This window comes from Myotis lucifugus, unplaced genomic scaffold, assembly GCF_000147115.1.
Source record: "Myotis lucifugus unplaced genomic scaffold, Myoluc2.0 scaffold_217, whole genome shotgun sequence".
NCBI lineage: Eukaryota > Metazoa > Chordata > Mammalia > Chiroptera > Vespertilionidae > Myotis > Myotis lucifugus.
Window position 1 is genome coordinate 404,046 of NW_005871265.1, and position 24,030 is coordinate 428,075.

The 24,030-nt window shown below is 47.9% G+C and overlaps 2 protein-coding genes across 21 annotated transcripts in view; one reads left to right on the plus strand and one right to left on the minus strand.

Moving 5' to 3' along the window:
* Positions 1-8,624, plus strand: part of DIP2C (disco interacting protein 2 homolog C) — a 173,695-nt gene extending 165,071 nt beyond the window's left edge. The window contains exons 35-38 of the mRNA XM_023761777.1: positions 578-652; positions 2,500-2,674; positions 3,638-3,761; positions 5,537-8,624. Of these exons, the coding sequence (XP_023617545.1) occupies positions 578-652; positions 2,500-2,674; positions 3,638-3,761; positions 5,537-5,789 (627 nt within the window). The 3' untranslated portion in view covers positions 5,790-8,624. The remainder of the gene's footprint in view (positions 1-577; positions 653-2,499; positions 2,675-3,637; positions 3,762-5,536) is intronic.
* A 9,535-nt stretch (positions 8,625-18,159) lies between these two features.
* The window catches only part of ZMYND11 (zinc finger MYND-type containing 11), a 90,074-nt gene continuing 84,203 nt past the window's right edge, over positions 18,160-24,030 (minus strand). For 13 of the 20 annotated variants that reach the window (XM_023761788.1, XM_023761780.1, XM_023761787.1 and 10 more), the window contains one exon: positions 18,160-20,440. In XM_023761788.1, the coding sequence (XP_023617556.1) occupies positions 20,318-20,440 (123 nt within the window). In that variant the 3' untranslated portion in view covers positions 18,160-20,317. Of the gene's footprint in view, positions 20,441-20,633; positions 21,300-24,030 lie in introns of all 20 variants that reach the window. The other 7 variants (XM_006098034.3, XM_006098030.3, XM_023761789.1 and 4 more) reach the window with 3 other exon arrangements.

Here is a 24,030-nt window from a genome sequence, read left to right on the forward strand (position 1 = left end):
AACCATTTGGAACGCAGGAGAGAACTAAGGAGTGAGAGACAGCAAGGTGGGGATTGGATTGCAGGGTAACTCTTAAGATGATGTGCTCTCGTGGGGGTGGTTACACTTATTTCAAAGGTGTGTTAACCTCGATGCACAAGAACAGTGGACAGGGCTTGCTCAAGGCAAAGGCAAACCTTTTACTAAAGAACATATAGTAACGACCCATCAAGACCTGCCCAGTTAGGGGTTTGTGATCAGATCACCCTGTGAGGTTACATCTGTAGAAGCACGTTCTCATCCTCCAGATTTGCAAGCATCGGGCTGTGTTAACTTATATTCTTTATCATGTTTCTGTTTTTAAGATCTTAAGATCACTTTGACACAGGCTCTAACGTTGCAGTAACAATTACAATGAAATGCCACTATTATGCTGTAATTACCTAATGCCGTGGTACCTAGTTTTTATTGAAAGCCATACCACTTTCCAGATTATTTTAAAAAGGAAAGCAGGCATATGGAATGAAGGCAAGATCAGGGTTGGTTGCAGTGTAGGACCTGCCTGTTTACTGACAGGGCTGTTCTTCTTCCCACATAGATACTTCCGGGCGTTCGGATCATAATCGCCAACCCAGAAACAAAAGGACCGCTGGGAGACTCACACCTGGGGGAGGTGAGTACTGGCTTCCTCTGGGAGACAGAGGCTCGAGGACCAGATTTACCCTTCTGCTACCTGCGGCCTGTCCCCCGGGACACAGCACTCCCACGCCCCTGACCACAGTGCCCACCTGGTCCCATTGGGGAAGTCACCACTGACCGGCTGGGAAATAACGTGAGATGAGCTTTATTGCTTAAAGGAGTCCATGACGGTTCAGGACTACAAAGTGGGACTTCCCTGAGGAAGTGGGCTCGTTTCTCTTCAAAGAATTTAGAAGAGAAAACTCTGTGGGCTGTGTTTCCTCATTTCTCAGCTCTTGCGCTTGTTGTCCACGGGCCCCCTTCGCCAGGGAGTCGATAGGGAGGCATGCAGCGGGCATCCTCTACAGCCTCGGGGCGTAGCAGCATCCACAGGTGCCTGCAAGCGGGAGGGGGACAGCGGTTTCTTCCCACCTGGGTGTCTGCGTGACACTCTGCTTCTTCGACTGCGTAGCCAGCTTCCTCCAGGGAGGACGTTGGGGCATCAGGAAAGGGCCTCCTGTGTCACACAGACGCACTCCCTTCCGGGGTTCCCGCTGCGAGGCGAGCCTGCTCCCCACTCGGTCAGCTCCCTCCTGCACAGCAGACGTCCCCGCTGCAGTGCCACCTGCGTGTCCCCGGCGCGCCCTAGCCTGTGCTGTAGCCGATGCCTTATTAGAAACTCCACGATCAGCGCTGTGCCTGGAGGACACAGCGACATTTACACGTTGCAGATGAGCAAACAAATGATCATGGGCGGGTCCCAGCCACGGCTCCCTCCCCTAGCTCCTCTTCCTGGGCTGCTTTGCGGCCCTCACTCGAACCCCAGAATCATGCAAAGATTAGAACTGAGATGACAGTTCTACACCTTTTACTCCATTCGTTGAAATAAGATTGGGTTGTAGAGGCTGTTGTCTCGGTACCTGGAGAGGACCCCCAGGCACTGCGCTCCCGTGCCAGGGAGAACCCACGGAGGGCAGTCTGACTGTCCTAGTGCGACGTGTCTAGGGAGGAAACCTTGTTAGAAGCGGAGCACAGTTTCCATTCCCCACATAAGACGGCTATTTTCCTTCTCTGCTCGGCAGACAACAGTCGCTCGCAGGCCTGCTGTGCGGGACCTGTTGGGAGCTGGGGTACCGTGTGCACAGGGCAGAGCTTCTGACTCCCGGGAACTTGACGGGTTTTCATTGTAAATAAGATAACAGAGCAGCTAGGTCCAGAGTACCCCTGACTACTCCGATTCGGGACATGGTACAGACCTCGTAGCACACAGTGTGTGAGCTTCGAGGAACTTCAGTGACGTAAGGGTTTCCCCCAGTGGTTTTCATAGCTCCAGGCAACCCGCCTGGTCTTCACTGTGAGTCAGCACATCCTTTCCCGTTTTCCCGAATGGCACACACTCTGGTGTTTTTGTTTCCTGTTTTCTGAAGTTAGAGTTTTTCCCTCTTAGAGTTTGTTTTGTTCTGTGTTGTTTCCTGCAGTATATTTCCAACAGTATGCAAAACGGATGCAAGGGGGGAGATAAATCATAATGCTTTTTAATATTTCTCCAGGTTGCTTTTTGGAAACAGTCATTATATTTGAATATGCATGAGGAAACTGGTACAACTCTGCTCACTGGTTGTATTTATTTAAAAAACCCTCCATCAACCTGCTTTGATGGGAGTCTGGATGGGCGGATGGTGAGGCTCGCAGAGCTGCAAGCTTGCCGCGGGGCCTCTATGTCAGTAAACGCCTAGCTTCTGTGTCTCCCCAGAAACCAGAGTGAGGTCAGCGTCGCCTTGCCTGTGCCGTCCAAGGACACGTCCTCAGGTTGACTTACCCAGGCCTGTTCTCCCCTCACAGATCTGGGTCCACAGTGCCCACAACGCCAGCGGCTACTTCACTATTTATGGAGACGAGTCCCTCCAGTCAGACCACTTCAGCTCAAGACTAAGTTTTGGAGACACCCAGACCATCTGGGCACGAACAGGCTACTTGGGGTTCCTGCGGAGAACTGAGCTCACAGACGCAAATGGAGGTAAGCGTCCAGGCGGGCGGGTGAAGGGCCAGGCCCCCCAAACACGGAGGACCTGTCAGGGGTTTGGAATTCCCAAACCCGGAACATGAGTTTCTAGGGGTGCCTGGGGCTTCCTGACACCCCTGCCTCACACAGCCGGGAGCTGTGTTCACCCGGCCAAACTGGCATACGTTTCGGGGAAAAGTACCAAAACATGTTGGCATCACGTTTGAAGTTAAGAAGCCCAGAGACGGTTTTACTTGAGGGTGCTCTCTGGGAAGAGCGCAGCTCAGAGCTTTGAGGTGGGTGGTGACCCCGACATCGCTGGAGGCGCGCAGGCCCGGTCCCGCCCCCACAGTCACGGTCAGAGCCACAAGTCAGTGTCTCCATTGCATCGGACCTACAGCGGGAAAGACGTCTGCCCTGGTGTTTTCTACCTGGATCACTTCTTCAGATTCGCCCTGCTGTCCTTCCTGCCCTGAAGGGGAAGGATGTGTCTCTCATTTGTGAGGCAAGAGGGGCCACCTGCGTCACATCAGCCCTTATCCCGGGTCTGCAGGGCGCATGAGAACACACGTGCCATCACAGAGCTGAGGAACTCTTTGTTCTGAACATGCTCATAAACCCAGGTGCCGGGTAATAGCACTGAGACCTCCTGAGACGGCATCAGAGGGAGCTGGGTGTGCCGGGTACTCGGCAGGTCCCCGGGCACAGCACCGTGAGGAGCCATCCCACGTGTGGCTCCCGGGGTGGAAGCGGCCTGGGAAACGCCTTCCCGAGGGCCAGGCAGAAGCAGCGTGCCTGCCCCAGTGCTCTCCTGAGGGCCGCGGGCTGAGAGCGCTCCCCGCAGAGGGCGGCTGTCCCCAGCCCAGCCACTCCTTTTCCTTGCAGCTCTTGCTCATTCAGGAGTTGTCTTAATCTTTCCTTGTAAGTGGCTTGAGCGGCCATTCGGTGACTCTCACACATACTTGGTTCCCTGCACAGAGCGCCACGACGCCCTGTACGTGGTGGGAGCCCTGGATGAGGCCATGGAGCTGCGCGGCATGAGGTACCACCCCATCGACATCGAGACCTCTGTCATCCGGGCCCACAAGAGCGTCACGGAGTGGTGAGTGCCCCGGGCGTCTGCGCCCCACAGCGGACGGAATGTGCGGCGTTGGTAACCACGGGTCCTGTCTGAGCTTTGGGTCGTAACCCTTTACCGTTCGGGGCTAAGACCATGGCAGGTCAAGCTGGTGTCTCACACATTCCCTGGGAATGACCTGCGACGGCCAGGTTCACATGAGGCTCCATGCTGGTGGCCTCGGGCCCCGGGGACCACCGGCAGCCGCCTGTCGTGTCCTCTCCCCCAGCCTCCCTGTCCTGCTGCTTCTGCAGTTCACCCCTGGCCTGAGGAGGACGTGACACCCACATCACATTATGTGTCCGGCGACCAAGTCTCTCCCTTCCTCGCTGGGCCCCGAGGAACCTCTGATGGGACAGTGACAGCCCCAGCCCCAGCCTCCTGGCAGACCCCCGCCTCCATTCAATATGGACATTGGCCGATTCTGATGCCGTGTCACCAGTTCCAAATGCCATAATGACACGGCACCAAGTGACACGTAACGGTGCCGCTGTGGCATCAGCACCGCACCGGCGGGCTCCCTCGGCCGTGAGAGCAGGGTTTTGTCACGGAGATCAGATGGGGCGCCCGGCTCCAGCACACCTTCCAGGGGTAGCACTGTCCGTGCAAACCAGGACGGCGTGGTGCTGTTTCCCTTTCATTTTCACATGTACGTTGGTCATTCTAAACAAAACACGCATTTTTTCCTAATAGACATACGTTCACAGTTAATAAAACAATAAGTTTTCCCAGCTACGTCCTGCCTCACAGCTGAGATAACACCTTCAGTGTGTCCAGCATGAAAAAGCAGTTACCAGCTGCCCACTGCAGGGCTCTGGAGCCTGGTGCTGTCCCCGTGCACCCCCACCCTGGGACCCTCCTGGGCCTGGTGCTGTCCCCCACCCACCCCCACCCTGGGACCCTCCTGGGCCTGGTGCTGTCCCCGTGACCATGGGCACAGGGCAATGACTTTTAAGGTTCGTAACCACTTTGTAAAAGCCCAACCGTACGAGGTTAATGGCCTAGCAGACCATGGGCACAGGGCAGTGACTTTTAAGGTTCGTAACCACTTCGTAAAAGCCCAACCGTAGGAGGTTAATGTGCCTTAAGGTGCAAATCATAGACTTGGCTCCCACAGATCGGGAGACTGACTGCTCCGGGTGACCTCTCTCTGGAAGATCCCAGGTGAAACACTCTGAGTGAGTCTGACATTGTAGAGGAATTACCCCCAAACGGGTCGGCTCTTGCTGAATGCTGATCAGTGCTTGTGATCAGTGCTTGTGCCCCCACATCGGCAGTTGACCCCTGAAGTATTCGACCTGAGCCGGGTGCAGCTGGCTCAGGGCCTCGGATGTTCCTCTCTGCCAGGCGGAGGCAGGTCAGCACCGGCCCAAACACCCAGGGCTGTCCAGCCTCGGCCACATGTCACTGTCCAGGTTAATGTGGCCCGAGGCCACGGGCAGGACACAGACCCTGCCCTGAGGGCCACAGTGTGCCGATGGAGGGAGGAGCCACTGCTGCACCCTCACCCCTCAGCACAGTGGAGGGGGGGGGCGGGGGGCGGGGGGAGAAGGAGCTGCCAAGCACAGAGATGACGGGGATGGGCCGGCAGGAGAGGCTAATGACAGGAGCATGAGACAGTCCATGAGCTCAGAGCGGCCGCACGCCGCACGCAGACTGGAAGGGCTCAAGCAGGTTCACAGAGAACCAAGCGGCACTTCCTGAGGAGAGAAGGTTAAATGAAACCCCCCGGTGCAGTGACGGCTCTCTCTCTCTTCCAGCGCTGTGTTCACCTGGACAAACCTGCTGGTGGTGGTGGTTGAGCTTGATGGCTCGGAGCAAGAAGCCCTGGACCTGGTCCCCTTGGTGACCAACGTGGTGCTGGAGGAGCACTACCTGGTGGTGGGCGTGGTGGTCGTGGTGGACATCGGCGTCATCCCCATCAACTCGCGGGGAGAGAAGCAGCGGATGCACCTGCGCGACGGGTTTCTGGCCGACCAGCTGGACCCCATCTACGTGGCCTACAACATGTAGCCTGGCCTCCAGCTCCGCAGGCGTTTCTGGAGATGGTCGCATCGTCCTCAGTGTCGCTGAGCGAGCGGCAGCGGGGCGGCGTCGCGGGAGGGAGCCGTCTCGCGGTGCTTGGAGAAGGCTGCCCGCGGCGGCCCGGTTGGCGTGGGTGGAATGGACACGTGAGTTATCACCGAGGTTTGCTCAGAAGGACCTCGCCTTTTGCCTTCAGTTCGTTGGAAAAGCCCATTTCGAAACATTTTTCTTCTTTTTCTTTTGTTATTGGATAATAAGTGCTTTTTTCGTAAATGTGGTATTTCGTTAAGCCAAAATAGCAATTAAAAAAATATTCTGCCCTCCAGATGGGTTCTTCTAAACAATCTATGTAGTGTGACAAAGCATTGTTTTCTCTGTTTTAATGTGTCATGAGATCTTAATGACATGGACCTGTTACTAATTTAAGCCATTGCTAGCTCTCATCCTTTTAGGACAGTCCGTTGAGGTACGAGGAAACCTTCCAAATAGCACCTTCCAATTAAATTTTAGCAGCTTTCTTTGTCAGAAATGTGCTGAAGACACAGAGGCTAACACACGGCCTTTGGCGTTAGCATAGAATGAGAGGAAATTATAAATAAGGTGTATTTCAGCAATTATCTTGCAGATATCTTTGTACTAAACTAAAAAGATAAAATAAGTTAACTTCTTCAGATGTAATTATGTACAAAACGTTTAATTTATTTTGATCTCTTTAGAAGTATAAAAGAGAAAAAAAACATTCAAGAATATTAAAGTCTTGTAATGTTTGCTAATATAAAAAAGTGTTGTATTATCTTGCGTGGATAGTATCACAACAAATATATATATATGAGATATAAATTCACTAATGAGCAGAGGAGATTTTAAAGTTTAAAACGCAGAACCTGCCACTTGCATGGTGTCCCCTCCACGGTGTGTAGATAGGAGAGCTGCTCTCACTTCCGCTCTGCTGATGGGAGCAGCCAGGCTGCCAGCAGCCCCGGCCAAGCATTTCTTCTAGAACCAGAGACCAGCAAGTGAAATGACTGGAAACCATCTCAAAGCCGGCGAGGGGCTGTGAGGCGAGCCGTGCCGGCTTTCCTCTGCTGCTGCGAGAGCCACACCGGACAGTGTGGTCGGCGTGCGCTCACGGCCCGGCGCGCACGGGGAGGCAGGCGGCCGACAGCACTGTTCTCTGAGCTGCAGGAATTCGTTGCACAATGTTTTTCATCATTTTTGTTAGCGTCACCCTTTTTTGGTCCTTGGTATGAACAGGAATGATACTCTGCGGTCATTGGCACCCGGCTGCGTTGATTCCCCTCAGATGGCCACTGTGGGGAGTGGACAGGGTGTTCAGAATGGCATTCGGGGGACGATTCACACAGAGCGTCACTTCAGCCGGCTCTCCGGGGCTCCCCAGCCCGCGGGAGCAGAACCCACAGGGACCCCGCCCAAGCTGCCCGGACTCCCCCAGCGCCCCTGGCTGGAGCAAAAGCCGCACAGCTGCCTTCATGCTGCCACCTGTGGATCCCACGTTTCTGATTCCCGTCTCGCTGCTGCCTCCCAGGTCTTCTCATTCCCAGGCTCATCTGTACACTCCTCATTGAGTCGGCCCGTCTGTCCAGCCAGGAGGAGGCGTCAGCTACCCTAGCGTGACTGACTTGATCGCTGGCCCCGGATGGCCCTGCAGTGGCTCTCGTTGCTAGATGTGCATGACTAAGATTGTTGCTGGGCAAAATTTAGATTCTCTTTTCATTTTCTCGTAGGCGATGTCTTTATCTGCCCTTGCTGTACGCGCCAGCAGTCAGCCCTTTGCTAAAAGACAGTTTTGTTTGACTTCTGAGATCCAAGGCTAATTGTTTTTTTTTTTAAATTTAAGTGGCATATTTTTTTAAATTTGTCTGCATGTGGGATGCATCCTTCCATCACCACAAATCATTTGGCTTCTACGATATTGTTTGACTTCATTGCTGCGTGTGAATATTTCTCCACATGCTTCAGATACACATTCCTACGGTCTCCACTTCCTATGGGGAGAACTCACCACACACAGAAACAAGACATGTCCTACACTCACCCACCTGGTTAGGAAGGGGGTTTAAGGTTTTGGGAGAGACACTGAGCAGGACACACAGCTGCAGGATAACTCATGAGGTCCAGCTGGGGTCGGAAGGGGCAAGTGAGGTGTCACGACCCTCGCCCGCCCACATCAGCTTCCAGGCCCGGCGGTGAGGGAGGATGTGAAAACGTCAGCGACATCCTGTCACCCCCCCCCCGCCCCCCCGTGTCAGAGTTGAGGTTCAGAGGGCGGGGGCTTGGGTGGCAGCTCTGTTGTGCAGGAAAAAGGAAAGGAGACACTGGGCACCACCGTTTCAGCAATAACGAAGGGTCGTTCTGCATTAGCAATTCACTGTAGATAAACCACTCATGGGAATGTGACAGGTGTTTGTCTTGTGACCTTGTGCTTTCGAAGTCAGACAAAACCGCGTGATCAACTTGCACAAAGGAGGGTGCACAGTGAACATTGAAACACAGACCTAACCCACCAGGGCGGCTTCCTCATGGTGCTTGTGTATTATATATATCTAACCCTGCTTGACACTTTGCCCCGGGAAACCGTCCCTTTTATCAGTTGAATGTTAGCAGCGTTATTTCATAGAGTGTGATGACTGGTTAGAGAAGTTCATGTACTCAGCCAATCACGGTTTCAAACACAATTTTTATGTGCAAAGGACGGCAACCGTCTCGTATGTTAAACCACCAGTAAGCTTTGTACATCTGTGATAACGCCTGTTTTATATTCAAATGAACAAATAAAAGCTTTTATTTTTGTTGCTCTGAAAATAGCAGTTTCTTAATTGGTCCCCTGGGAAACTGCCCGGGACAGCTTCCGTCCAGGAAGGAAGTGACTCCTGCGGGACATGGGAACTGTATCTGACTCTGTTTACATAATGTGTTGCATTACTTCTTAGTACAGAGAATCATACTTTGAACAATGTTTAAATTTTGATGTGGGCATTTATTGCTAAAAAGAATTCCTATGGCAACAAATGTTTTGTGAAATGTTTTTTTAAATTCTTTTAAATATATCTAAATATATTTGTTCACATTTTGCTGCAAGTGTACAGATTATTGGTTAACTTCTGGGATAAAGAGCAAGCATGAGTCCTGTGTGCAAACACTTCCGCCAGCTGTACTGCAGGGACCCTGTGCATGTCAGGAGGAAGGGCTAGCTGGCTAGTTCAACCCAAATTATCTTTGTTCATTTGACAAGCAAAAGCCCTATCTTTTGCCCAAGACCTGAGAATTCTTATGGCTTTGTCTTTTGGACAGCAGTAGCCAGTTAACTGACTTTCCGTCTCACGGTTATAAAAGATAAGTTTTATACACATACAAATCAGTAGAACTCAAATCTGCACACAGATCACCAGGCTTAACCCCTCATATTAGAAATCCACTTGGCCCCCCAACCCACAGCTTTTGTTCCAGGCAATCCTGTACTAGTTGGGGGTGATGCTTTGGGTGTATGGAAGTGGGGGGCTGGCCGACCAGCCGGCTGCATTGAATTACACAGACTATTACCAGGAAGGTCCCAGTGTCTCAGATGGTGGCCAAACAGTGATGAGTCGAATACAGACAAATACAGACAAGATGACCAAGAGAGGCCTGCACAGACCTTCCTGTGCGCACGTGTGTGTGTGTGCATGTATGTGTGTGTGCGCGCCCTGGGGTGGGTGTGAGTGAGAGTGCTCTCTGGTGATGGCATGCTCTGCACCCCCAGCTCAGTGCCGAGTTCTTGGGACACAGTCAGCAGTCGTTTGGTTGGCTGGTCGGTTATCATTCAGTGTCTTAGTCATCCTCCCGGCATCTCCTCATTTTGCTTCGTCTCCTCGCCTTGTACTAAAGTGTATTAACTCTCTCTTCACCCGTTAGCCTTCCTGCAGGAGGACAGGGTGTGCTTCTGTGAGCACGCCTACAGGGCACCTGGCACGGGGCAGGCCTTCAGTAGCACCTGCTGGATGGAGGACCCCCTCACGGGTAAGTGGCACCAGGGGCTCGCAGCCCCCCTGCGAGGAGGAGGAGAGAACGGAGAGATGATAGGAGTTTCTGGGAATGGGATGAGCATGCTGCTGTTCATAATCCAGAAGGTGCCAGTGCATCCAGTAGTCACGCAGGCCTGTTGCCAGAGGTACTGATTCTAGTAACTCATGCTGGGGCCCAGCTATCCCTGCCATTTGACAAATAACTGGAAATGCCAGCAAGAGGGTCAGGGCTGACAAGGAGAGAGCGGGAGGAACTGGAAGTGACTGATGTGGTTAGTGAACAGTTTGTAGCCTCCATGCGTGCCCGTCACGTGCCCCGGACAGGACATGGTGGAGGAATGTGAAGAGCCGCAAGGTAGACGGCCACCCAGGTTGGCGGACCCCGCACCTCTGCCCCAGCTCATCCTCAGGAGGACGCCCTGGGGACAGCACTGCGGCGGGTCCGGTGACTGCCCTGGGCCTCGCCGGGCTGCCCAGGCAGCTGTGCAGCTGGAGACAGAAGGAGCGTGTGATGCCGAGACAAAGGGGCCGATGCACCCGGTCACCTTGCTGAGCGATCATCGGTGAGTCCCTGACCCGTGTCTGGGCTGCTTTTCCTCAGACCCCTGTGCAGGGGCCGGTGAACCCGTGAACCCGCCCTGACCGTTATCAGACCAGCTTTCCTGCTGAGGACTCGGGCCTGTGGGGGGTAGGTAGCTCAGACGGGTTCCGAGCCAGACCTGAAGTACCGGGCATGGGGGTGCAGTAGGGGGGGGGCTGATTCGAACAAGAGTAAAGCAACATGAATTCTTGAGGACAAATGTCCTCATCGTCCAGAGCAGCTCCCAGCTGCGAGGGTGTATGAGGTGCGACATGAGGTCGGCCCCACCTAGGCCATCACTGGCGGGTTCACAGACCGGAGCAGGAGCAAGTGCGCGCTGGGCCCTGGAGAAGGAGGGGGTGGAGAAGCACTGGAGGAAAAGCTACTTAAAGAGACGCTATGATCCTTTGTAACCTGAATAATCAAACCTCGTGTGTGGTCTGTTTAAATATCAAGTCGATATTCAGGTATTACCGAGTTAAATACTTTGTTTGATCACGTACAAGGGTGACCTGTGGGGCTAATTTTCTGCAGCCAGCTCCTCCCTGCCCCCACTGTGTAAATACGCCTCCAACCCGACCCAGGGCCTGGCAGCTCCGATGCTCAGGGAAGGAGGGGTCTCAGGGAGCTTAAGGACTTCTGTGTCTACAGCACTGAGCCGGGGACAGGCAAGTGCCCGGGGTGCAAGGTTGTGGGGGACAACCTCTTGGTTAAGGAGGGGAAGCTGGAAGCCGGAAGTGGGCAGGCACGTGGGGTGGGAAGGCAGCGGGACCTCTGGGTCAGGGCAGATTCAGTCAGGGGGGAAGGAGCGTCCCCGTTAGCCGCCTGCCCTACTGGGAAAACCCAAATCACCATTTTTTTAAAAAAAGGTTTTGAGTAGGTAATCCAATCGCATGGTCCAAACGCGGAAGCTGTATAAAGCCGTGTCCACTGTGAAGTCCTGTTCCAATCTTGGCCCGTCCGGTTCCCCAGAGCCCACGGCAGGTAACCACCCACACCACTTTCTCGCCGGTCCTGTCTGGGTTCTTCACGGGAATGCAGGCCAGCGCTGAGCCCCTGCTCCTGCCTCCATTCTCCCCCACAGGCAGGTACGCGGGCCACGCCATTCTCTACCTGTGTTCTTTAAAGTTCACCTTGGGTTCTCCGTGCTTTCATAGCAGCACGGCCTCCCGCCTCTGGGTGCACCTGTCCGCTCCCATCCTCGGACACAGCCTTCCCAGAGTCTCACTATTGTCAGCAACCAGCTTCTGTCCTGACAAAAGTCAGTCATTTCATCGTGGGCAAGTGTTTCTCATGGGTGGGTTTCTGGCTGGGGGCTGACGAGTCAGGGAGTGAGTGGGTTTCTGCTGGGGGGATGATGAGTTGGGGTGACTGCTGTGATTTGGACAGATGTTTCAGGGCAGCGGTTCTCAACCTGTGGGTTGCGACCCCTTTGGGGGTCGAATGACCCTTTCACAGGGGTCGCCTAAGACCATCAGAAAACACATAATTACATATTGTTTTTGTGATTAATCACTATGCTTTAATTATGTTCAATTTGTAACAATGAAATTGGGGGTCACCACAACATGAGGAACTGTATTAAAGGGTCGCGGCATTAGGAAGGTTGAGAACCACTGCTATAGGGGGTTTCACTGCCACTTTTCACTTTCAACAGCAACACCTCACCAACAGAAAGTGTTGGCTTTAATTTGCATTTCTGTTATTACTAGAGACCCAGCGCATGAAATTTGTGCACTGGTAGGGTTCCTAGCGGCTGCTGGCTGGGTACTCCCTCCCTTCTCTCAGCTGCCTGCTGGCTGGGGCCTCCCTTCCTCCCCCCCCACCCCCACCCCCACCCCCCACCCCTACCCTGGTCAGACTCCCAGACAACTCCTGGTTGAGGGGACAATTTGCATACTATGCGTATATTATATAGGATAAGTAGGATCGGGTATTTTAACAGTATTTTAGAAAGCCATTTGTATTTCTCTTTCTGCGAACTGTTGATGTCCCTTCAACTACTGGATAGTTCAGCTTGTCAGGAACTGTTGTGAAAGGTTTTAAATGGGAAAAAAAAAGAAAAAAAAAAGGACTAGTGGCTGTCCTGCCCAGCTCACCTGACCAGGCTCTCTCTGCCTTTTATTGTCTTTGAGCTACTCTACAGTTCTTAAATTATAGAAAACGGATAATACTAATTACTTTTGTCCCAGGAACACACCTGATTCACATAAATTAGTAAATTCACTTCAGAATCCTTGTTTTCTGTCCAGGTGCTGTTCTTGGAACCCCCCCGTTGAACCAGTTGGAACCTGCTACTTGCTTCCTCATTAGTGAACGGAGGAAATCTTCCTCCGTGGTTGCTATCCGTAGCTCCTTTCAAATCATTCCCCTCACTGCGGAGAGCTTTGTTCACTAGAGAGATCAGTCCTTCGTCTGGGAGGAGTTGAAAATGTTTTCTTCCCGCCGGGTGGCTCAGCTGGCTGAGCATCAGCCCGTGCACCGAAGGGTCATGGGTTTGATTCCCGATCAGGGCACACACCCAGGTTCCCAGTTCAATCCCTGGTCGGGGCGCATATGGGAAACAACCAATTGATGTTTCTCTCTCACATTGATGTTTCTCTCACACGTTGATTTCTCTCTCTCTCTCTCTCTCTCTCTCTCTCTCTCTCTCTCTCTCTCTCTCCCTCCCTCCCTCCCTCCCTCCCTCCCTCCCTCTTCCCCCTCCCCCTGCCTCTCTCAAGTCAATTCAACAAAAAACAATTCTGTTTGAGAACATACTGTGAGAGGTGAGGGTTTTGTTTGTTTGTTTGTTTTTTAGGGAAAAGGAGGTGGGGGAAGAGAGAAGGATGTGTATCTCAGATTGAGACCATTGGAACGTGGCTCCTGACCTGAAGGAACTAGCAGATGTCTGGGAGACCAAGTAAGAACGTGTAAGCAAATGAAGGCACCAGTCATAATGGCTACATCCGTCCGGGGAAAGGACAGATTTGCAAAGAAAAGTTCAATATGGATCTGAGTTGGATTTTTTTTTAAAAAGCTGGTTTGGCCAGACGGGGCCGGGAGGCAGCTGCCACCCCGAGCTGCACTGTGGGTTTCAGAGCCACTGGCTTTGGTTTCTGTTGTTTCGAGAGACAGGAATGAATGGTGCAAAAACAGACTTGAGGGAAAATCGCTTCCAAGCAGATAAGGGGCCTGCTGACGCCCAGGAGCACTGAGGGCACGTGCTGATGGCAGGCGCTGGGAGACTTTCCTTACACGGGCACCTTCTTCCTTGAAATGCTGCGCTTCTGAAAGCTCCAACAGGAATGCTTCTGCCACCTTCCTGCTCCCTCCCCCATACTGTCTTTGAACTCTTTAATTTTCTATTTCCTGTTCAAGGCCCAGGCTCAGGGCAGCCAGGGATAAGGACAAGCAGTGGAATACCTGCGTCTCTCAGCCCCAGGCCCAGGGAGAGGAGCCCCCCCCCCCCCCCCCGCCGGCAGCTGGGGGAGGTGTCCCAGCCCCTCTCCAGGAGGCGGCTGTGGGGGGGGGACCCTTGGGACACTGCCTAAGACCATTCTTTGTGCCACTGATCGAGTCCCTGGAAACCCGTGTAAGATCCAAATTGAAATGTCAGAGTGATTTATTTGTAAGCAGAGCCCCCACTTTTTGGCTTGAGGATCAACAGCAGGAAGACACTGAACACAAAGCACAAGATTCATATTGGAGACAAACAAAAACGTGTGGTCCACAGTCCATCTGTCTGGCCCCCCCATTAGTAGATACTCAGTTTCCAGAATTACTAAAAGGTGATAAGAATTATAGCTTAATCTTTTTGAATCTTGATGATTCTCTTTAAAACGAGCTAGAAAAGACTGGATTGCTATTCTTTTATAACAGAGAAAATACAATTTATTCGTTTTGTCCAAACCTAATCTGGCCTGCTACCCAGGCACTTTTGCCCACAAATGGATGTCTAATTTGTTGTTTACAAAAGAGGACCAGGAGGAATATCTTTTGCTGCCAAGATGCTGTCACTCCTATTTTCTTCTCGTCCTAAATACAATTTCTCTCTATTTTCCTTCTCCCGATCAACAACAAACTTCTCAAGAGTAGTCTTCTCAAACGCTCACTTCTTTATCCTTTGCCTTCTGTAGTCACTTGTGCCTTTTATCCCCATGGCATCACCCCAATCCCTCTTCCAGTCTGCTGGCTCCTTAACCTTGTCAGATCTCTCATTACTTGGAAAAAAAATTACTGTCCTATAACCCTTAGCCCTGTTGATTTCTCTAGAGAAGACTTATTTTTCTTTTTTCCTTTTTAATCCTCACCTGATGTTTTTATTTATTTTAGAGAGGAAGGAGGAGGTCAGTGTGAGAGGGAAGCATTGGTCGATTGCTTCCTGTACGTGCCCTGACCGGGAATCTAACCCAGACACTTTTTGGTGTCCTGGACAATGCTCCAACCTACTGAGCCAACTGTCCAGGGCAAGACTTATTTTTCTAATTTTTTTTCTTGATTTTAAAATGTTCAGAATACAAATGTGGGGGGAAATGGTTCACCCCAGATCAATATTGGGTCCGCAAATGACATTCTTCTCCGGCTGACTCCTGTTCACTTTTCAAGATTCAGCTTACATATTATTTTTTAAGCCTTTCCTCATTCTTTCCCCTCCTAAGGGTTATCCTTTCTCTGTATCCTGTAGTCTTGTATGTATTCTTGCTTGCACCTAACTCTGATATATAGGAAGAATGTTGCTTTTATTTAATTGATGCCCTCACGAGAATCTAAACTCTATAGGGACAGCAAGTATGTCTATTTTGCTCATTATCATATGATCAGCATCAAACACAGATGCTATAGCTCAAGTATTTGTGTTTGTGTGTGTGTGCGCTTTAATATATTTTTATTGATTTCAGAGAGGGGAAGGGAGAGATAGAAGTATCAATGATGAGAGAAAATCATTGATCAGCTGCCTCCTGCACGGGATTGAGCCTGCAACCGGGCATCTGCCCTTGACCGGAATCAAACCTGGGACCCTTCAGTCTACAGGCTTGATCCTCTGAGCCTAATCGGCTAGGGCTCAAGTATTTGTTAAATGAACAAATTAATAATGTCTATACTGTCTCCTGAATTTCCTTAGCATTCTCCACCTTCAGTTATACTCTGCCCTATTTCTAGATATTAGGAGCTCGCAAGACGCTATACAGCCACCTGCAGTCTTCAAGGGGCTATAGAAGAGACATGATGTTAGGAACATGGATGTTGACTTTGAGTGGCTCTGGGTCTCAGCTTCCTCTCCAGTATGAGGTTAAGAAGTTGGACTAGATACAGGTTTTCAAATTGCCCTGTTGAGCCAAACGGAATCTTAGGAAGCTTTTTCAGGGCTGCCTAATTGAAATGCTAACTTAGGACTTGTTGACTAGATGATTACTAACCTTTCAAATCCGACTCTGAAACAGACTGTGCATGAGCCTACCCTCAGAGCTCAAATTCTGACAAAGACTGATTTTTTTTTTATTGGCTCCTAGGTATCAAGTAGGTCCTCTAATACACATTTGCTGGTTGAGTATTGACTACAAATAAGGTGCTGATGTGGACACACACTTGGTAAGACAAAGCTGTTGTTGTCCAATCTGGGGTGGTCATCAGCCACCTATGATGGAATATGGCTAGTCCAAATAGAGGTGTGTTGAAAGCATATGACACACACTGGATTTTGAAGACTTAGTACAAAACAAGAATGTAAACTATTTCATTCATTGTTATATTAAACTAGAGGCCTGGTGCATGAAATTCATGCACTTGGGGAGGGTCTCTTAGCCTGGCCTGCTCCCTCTCGCAGTCCGGGAGCACTGGGGGGATGTCCAACTGATGGCCTAGGGGGCCTAAGACGTCAGTCGGACATCCTTAGCATTGCCACAGAGGCGGGAGAGGCTCCCACCACAGTCGCTGTGCTCACCAGCCATGAGTCTGGCTACTGCTGTTGGAGGGGGGGATGGGTCTGACGCTGGGGGGCTGCTCAGGCCTGCCTCTACCCAGGTCTGGAGTTGTAGGGAAGAGAGGCATGCCTGGCCCCAGCAGCGGCTGGCTGCGGCCCCGGTGCCTTGGGGGTGCTGACAAGTTGTCGCTGGTGCTATTGTTGTGGGCGCCCCTGACGGGGGAAGAGATCGGGAGTCGGAGGTGCGGACTGCAGCTACCCCGAGACTGGGTCTTCTCCCAGTCTGGTCAGCCTCCCCGCCTCCCCAGGGGTATGGGTGCTGAAGTAGGGTGTCCATGCAGGGGTATTGGAAGAGCTCCCCATGGCCGCTTCCTCTACCTTCTTTGCAGTCTGGGCTCCTGTCAGGGGTTCCCCTCAGACCTCTGGGAACTTGGCTCCAGCCGCCCCGCTCCTCCATGGCTCCCTGCAGCCCCCGCCCTACTCAGCTCTCCCTGGCCGTCCACCTGTCAGGAGGCTGCAGGGGTGCCCTGCTGTGGGCAATGTGGTCCTGGGGCAGTGGGTGGCAGTATGGGGAGCAGTTCCAGTAAAGTTTAATAAACCCCAGGTCGGTGTCAGGATTCGGCTGCAGGGCTGTGGGAGAGTCTGCCTGGGCAGATGATATTGCTCTAGACCCAGAGTTCTGCCCCACCCAACCTGTGAATGGTCATAATGTGATGTTGTCCTGGGTAATTTGCATATCCCTCTATTATATATAGAAGCTGAAATGTATTGGCTGTATTAGTTTTCACCTTTATTAGATAATTTAGAATTGCACAGGTGTCCCATATTACACACTTTCACTTGACAGCACTGTTTTATGCAGCTTATATTTCAGCCTAGCAGTGTTGATCTTTTGTGAATGTACATACCCTCTAACACCTGGCCTCTCAGGGTGTTCCATGACCAGCAGAATCAGTCACATGGAGGCTTATGAGAAAGAGCAGAATTACCAGCTTCACTGACCCTAGACCTACTGAGTCAGATTCTGCACTTTAAGGAGACCCCCTCAGGTGATCATGGGACTCGAGTTTGAGGTCTGATGTCGAGCACAGTACAGGACACCATCGTTCTCTTTACACCTCACGTTTTTGCTTTTCCAATCCCGCTGGATTAGGGATTAACCTGAGGGACCAGAGTCCTGGGGGTGGGGAGTCTATAGATGAGACCTAGGAATCTGCAAAAAAAAAAACATTTTGTGCATGGATGTGTATGATTTTTCACGAAATGGTGCATTGATTCTCCTAGTAAAGTAGTCGTTGTGAAAGGGTGAGCCCCTTAGCAATATTAGGAACTTGTTAGAACGCAAATGCATGCATCAGGCCAGTAATGACTAACGAGCTCTCCTGTGATCCTGCTTCTGAAGTCTGAGAACCACTGAATTAGATACTGGAGGCAAAAGGGAGGGCCAAGCCAATTATTGCATGAGGAGGAGGGTGAAGCTGACATGAGCTGAGACTGGTTCATGTAAACTGGTTGGAGAAGTGGAGCGACAATGGATTTGGTTCTTGATGTACTGACACTGATGCTACTGACAAACTTCCAGTGTTTATGGAATAATTTTCTGTTTGTTCAGCCTAGTGTAAGGATTAAGAAAACAAGCTTTGTAGTTAACCAACCTGAATTTTTTGAGAACCAGTAAAAGTATTTTGAGTCTTTCTGAAAGTTGGTAAAAGTTCAACTTAAATGTTTAAGTAAATGAATGATTTTCCACACACTGTTCTCATATGAAGTTAAACAGTCACCAATGGATAACCATGACCACCATGTGATAAGTGTTTGGTTTGGTAAAGCGAATTGGACTAAATCACCAATGTATTAAAGCCAGTTTTTTTAAATACATTTATTAACCAATGTTAACACATTAAATGAATCTATATATTGCTAGTCAGAGCAGCTTACAAAATGCCAGAATGCATCATAGAACTGGACAGCCACAATGAATAATTACAATGTGCATAGTGGCTAAGCTCAACATCTTGATATAGCTTTATGATTTGCAGAAATATTTTAATGATTCCTAAAACAATCAATTGTAATTTTACCTAAAACTTTTACAAAACCAGGCCACAATCTTTTTTAAATTTTTTTTTTTAACACACAGTTTTCACACTGTAGTAACTTGGAAATGTGCAACCGTATCAACGGAGACAAAAAAGCCAAAGTAACACGAATCTTACGTTCATGCAGCTATCAGTAAATAGTACACACTCTGGAATGGTTTTACATTGAAAGTATTTCCACAATAACTTGCTCTCATAGGGGTGGATCGAAGTTTTAAAACTTGAAAAATGATCAAGAGAAGGTAAGTGTTCTTGGTTACGATGTTTCAACCAGACCACGGCACGTGGCAACACTGACTAATCACACAGCAACAAGGAAGGACCAGATGCAAGCCACTGCGTAGTTCAGGGTGGTGTTGAAACGGCGCCAGGCAGTTCCTATGAGCCATTGGGCACCACTGGGCAGGAGCTTGTCAATTAACTTGTGTCACCGCCATCTGCAACAGCACCAGGACTGGGTGAATCATTATTTCACAGAAGACTTGGTTACATTTTTAACTTTAGAGTGACCCTGACAAACCTAGAGAAAACTTTTTAAAAGGTTTTTCTCCTGATTCTTTCACTTCCATTGTGTGTAATTGCTTTAATAAATATCAAAGGTCTAAATAAATATTTACAAATTATTTCTCTAACCTTAAAAAATAACTAAATGATAAATGGGAATTGGACTTGGTCTAAGATCAGTCTTTGAAAAAAACATAAATTGTGAGATTTTTCTTTAAAAAAAAAGTAATTTCAGTTTTTCTGGCTGTATTTTATATATCTATGTATAAAAAAAATCATTATTCAACTATCGATCCATTCCTATTGGTAATGCTTCTTCATCCAGACATTCCGCAAAATACAGACTTTTTACAAACCACGGCATCTTTAATACAAGAAAATTAACATGCATTATTCTTCATTCTGTGTACAGTGATGGGGTTCATTAGTAGGCAATGACCCATTACCACAAACATAACGGCTTCTGTGAAACTTAAGTGCTTTCTTTCCTTTTAGCATTAACTTATAATATATGAGGTGACACCAGATAATAGGCAATCGATATTTGGGGAGGGAAGGGAAGCAGTCAATAAATTTGTATGCCCCATCTATAATTTCATGTATGGATTAAGGTAGTTTTTGGCTTATTTTATTTTTGTTGTTTATTTTGTTACAAGCACTCATGTTAGAATAAAGATGAAATGTGCAAACTTTAAAATTTAAATATTCATTTTCTCTAAGATCCAGCTCAGTAAAAGATTACCCAGTTCCCTGCAATTTTAAACTACAAGATCAAAGCTAATAATTTGTTATAAAAGTTATATATTGAAAAGAAAATGAAAAACACAATTGGGAAATATTTAAGAAAAAATATGCAGGACTAGCACCTGCTGTGTCAACCCTGTTCCCTAAATTCAATCATATACCCACTGGCATAACCAATAGATAATGCCTTTAAACAGTAAATTAAGCTGAACAAAACCAGCTCAACAAGGTTAAGAAATAAATTTCACATCAGGTAGTATGTTTTATTTCTGAAACAGTCCTTAGTTCTTACATTCAGATCTATTTTAAATGTTTATTTGTTAAACTCACTTGTGTTCACCAGTTGTTTTTTTAAAGATCTGTTGTTTAAAGGTTAAAATCTCTGTAAAACCTAAAAATGTTTTAAAATTTGCTGTAAATGCAACAAATTCTCAATTAAATTTTATTTAAAATAATACCCTCCACTGATGTTACTTTTACCCCCGAAAAATTCCAGAGGGACATTAACAAAAGATTTAAACTACTGTGCAAAATCTCTTCACGAAAAGTGTTTAAAGGCTGGTGCAAAATGGGAAGCAAATTCTAAACAATTTTGGCTTCTTGGAAACAAAAACCGTTGTGTCTGAGAAGAGCAATCATCGGTGACTCTCCAGCAAGAACCGTCTTCATCTTTTCCGGCGGCAGGTGCGCTTGTGCTCGGCGTGCCAGTGCTCCTGCTGGCACTTGATGGAGCAGTAGGATGTGTTCCAGCAGCAGTGGTACATGGCCTCCTCCTCACAGTTGTAGCACTAGAGGAGAAATCAGAGGTTCAGTACACAAGAAACTGGTTAACATTATAGACTTTTCAAGTTGTGATTTTGAACATCTTTTTGGCTCAACCTTAAAATAACATCATTGCCAAGAATATCAGAATATGTTTTATGTACTGAGCAGAATGGCAGGAAACAATGGAATGACTGTTACTAACAAATTCAAGCTTACCTGGCACAACAACTTGTTTTCTCTTTACTGGGTCATTACCATCAGCACACAAACATTTATATGTCCTTACAAAGGTCTTGAGAGGACTCTGAGCAGATGAAAGAACAGGAATCTGTCTCCCCACCTGGACAACAACTGCACTGGCAGAATCTTTCGGAAGTTGACTACTATGGAACTCTGGAGTTTGTTGAGGGCTTGCAACTTCCAGGGGAAGAGTTGGACAGCAAGTTGTGGTTAATTTTGACCAATTTCAGCTCCTAGCAGAGTAGCAGCTACCCACCACGATGCAGGCAGCTGTGTACGTGTTCCTGGAGCAGCTTGTGCGAGCCAGGGTGGATAAAAAGGGCCTGTCCTTCAAACAGCGGAGATCTATGCTGACTGCTATTTCTGATCACAGAGGTACAGACAGAGGGGAGGTCAATGATGTTTATCTCATTGTCACAAGCCCCCTCTCTTCAACTGAAGTGACTTCCAGGAAAGTTAAAGGTCCAGTACCCTTTAGTTTCCCCTTTTGGGGAGCCAGAAATTAAAGATTAGGACATTCAAAACCAACTGCATAGACAGTGAATATTAATGGTGTGCATGCCCTAGGAGAGGCTCAGAAAAGGCCTAGAAGATATTTAGTTTACATATCAGGCTGATTCTTGGCACAGCCAACAACAGACCCTGAAGAGAGGAAGAAAAAGAATTAGAGTTATCATATTATTAGATTCAAATGCCCAGTGTTCAATAAAGAATCACAAGGCGTACAAAGGAACAGAAATGTATGACCATTCAAAGGAAAAAATCACCAGAAACTGTCCATAAAAAGGCCCTAATGGCAGCTATACTGGTCAAATACTTTAAATAACTATTAAAGATACTCAAAGAACTAAGGGAACATGCGGAGAAAGTCAACATGTGTGAACAAAATGGAACTATCAATTTAAAAAAAAAAAGAAAATCTGGAGCTGAAAAGTCTACGACCTGAAGTGGAAAAATTCGCTAGAGGAATTCAAAAGCAGATCTGAGCAGGCATAAGACGGGACACAACGGAAATTAAAAAGTATAAGGAAGGCCCAGCTAGAGTGGTTCAGATGGTTGAGCGCCATCCGTGCACTGAAAGGTTTGATTCCTGGTCAGGGCACATACCTGGGTTGCAGGTTTGATTCCCAGTTGGGGAGTGTAGGGAAGGTAACCAATCCATGTTTCCCTCTTTCCCCCTCCTTCTTTCTAAATATGTTCTTGGCTGAGGATTAAACACTAATAATAAAATTAATAATAATAAAAAAAGTATAAGGAAGCCCAGTGGTTGAGCATCAACCCAAGAACCAGGAGGTCCCCAGTTGAATTCCCAGTCAGGGCACATGCTTGGGTTGTGGGTTCAATCCCCAGTAGGGGGGGCATGCAGAAGGCAGCCAACTGATGTCTCGCTCTCTCATCGATGTTTCTATCTCTCTATCCCTCTTCCTTCTCTCTAAAATAAAAATAAGTTACAAATAAGTATAAGGAAAAGATTGAAGAAAATCAAATAGGGCCTATGGGATCTGTGGGATACCAAGATACGCATTTTTGGGTTCCCAGAAGAAAGAGAAAAGGGCAGGGAGAATATTTGAGGAAATAATGGCTGAGAACTTCCCAATGTAAAATATGAACATAAACATTCAAAAAGCTCAATGACTCCAAGAGACCCACATCAATACATATTATAACAACACTTTTAAAAATGTATTTTATTGATTTTTTACAGAGAGGAAGGGAGAGGGTCAGAGAGTTAGAAACATCGATGAGAGAGAAACATGGATCAGCTGCTTCCTGCACATCCCCCACTGGGGATGTGCCCACAACCAAGGTACATGCCCTTGACCGGAATTGAACCTGGGACCCTTCAAGTCCGCAGGCTGACGCTCTATCCACTGAGCCAAACCGGTTAGGGCTATAACAACACTTTCAAAGGCCAAAGTTAAAAGAGAATCATGAACTGCCCTAACTGGGTAGCTCAGTTGGTTAGAGTGTCATTCCGATAAGCCAAGGTTGTGGGTTCAATCCCCAGTCAGGGCACATACAAGAATCAACCAATGAATGCATAAATAAATGAAGTAACAAATCAATGTTTCTCTCTTTTCTAAAAATCAATAAATAAATAAATTTAAAAAAGAGCATCATGAAAGTAGCTAGAGAAGCAAACTGGCACATGTAAAGGATCATCAATATATGATCAGATTTCTCACTAGAAACTTTGGAGGCCAGAAGATAGTAGACTGATACATTCAGAGTGCTAAAAGATAAAGCTGTAAATAGAGAATCCTATATTCAGCAAAATTATCCTTCAAAGTTAAAGAAATTTTAAAATTCCCAGATAAACAAAAGCGGAGGGAGTTCCAAAGATCTCAGTGAGGGTTAATCCTGGACAAGTGTAAAGCTAGTGCTACTGCAACAATGGCTTATAACTGTACATTTTGTTTTCTAGATAATTAAAAAACTAATACATTTTTAAAAATGTATTACTGTACATTTTGTTTGTAACTCCAAATCTTTTCTACATAATTTAGGAGATTAATGAAGTTAAAAGAGCTATGCTTTGGGGATACAATGTACAGAGATGTAATTCTGTGACATTAACAACCCAAAGTGGTGGGGACAGAGCTATATAGGAGCAGTTTTTGTATGTGACCGAAGTGAAGCTGAATAAATTCATATTACAGAGTTATAACTTTAGGATGTTATGTGTAATCCCCATAGTAATGCAACCACAAAGAATACAAAGGAAAGAAATTTAAACATTTCACTACAAAAAAGAAAATCTCAACAAAGGACAGGAATTCAGGAAATCAGGAATAAAAAGCTATAGGGTGTATTGTAAATAAACACAATGACAGACATTCCCCTATCAGTAATCACTTTGAGTTACATGGATTCAACTCTCCAATCAAAAGGCACAGATTGGCAGAATGGATAAAAATACAGGATCCAACTATATGCCGTCTAAGGGAGTCTCACTTGAGACAGAAAGACACAAACAGGCTGAAAATGAAGGAGGGGAAAAGATGTTCCATGCAAACAGTAATCAAAAGAGAGCAGGTGGCTATTATAATATCAAGCAAAACAGACTTTAAATATTTAAAAAGCTTACAAAAGAGATAGTATATAATTGTTGTATTTTCTTGCTGTATTGAGTCTCTTATTAATATAAACATTTATGTACCTAATCAAAGACCATCGAAATATATGAAGCAAAAACTGAGAGAACTGAAGGGAGAAAGCAGACAGTTCTGCCATAATAAATAGCTGAGACTTCAATAACCCCCTCACAATAATGGATAAAACAACCGCACAGAAAATAAGGAGATAAAAGGACTTAAACTTACACAATAAACTAGATCTAACAGACTTTTACACAAGTCTCCCCAACTAGAGC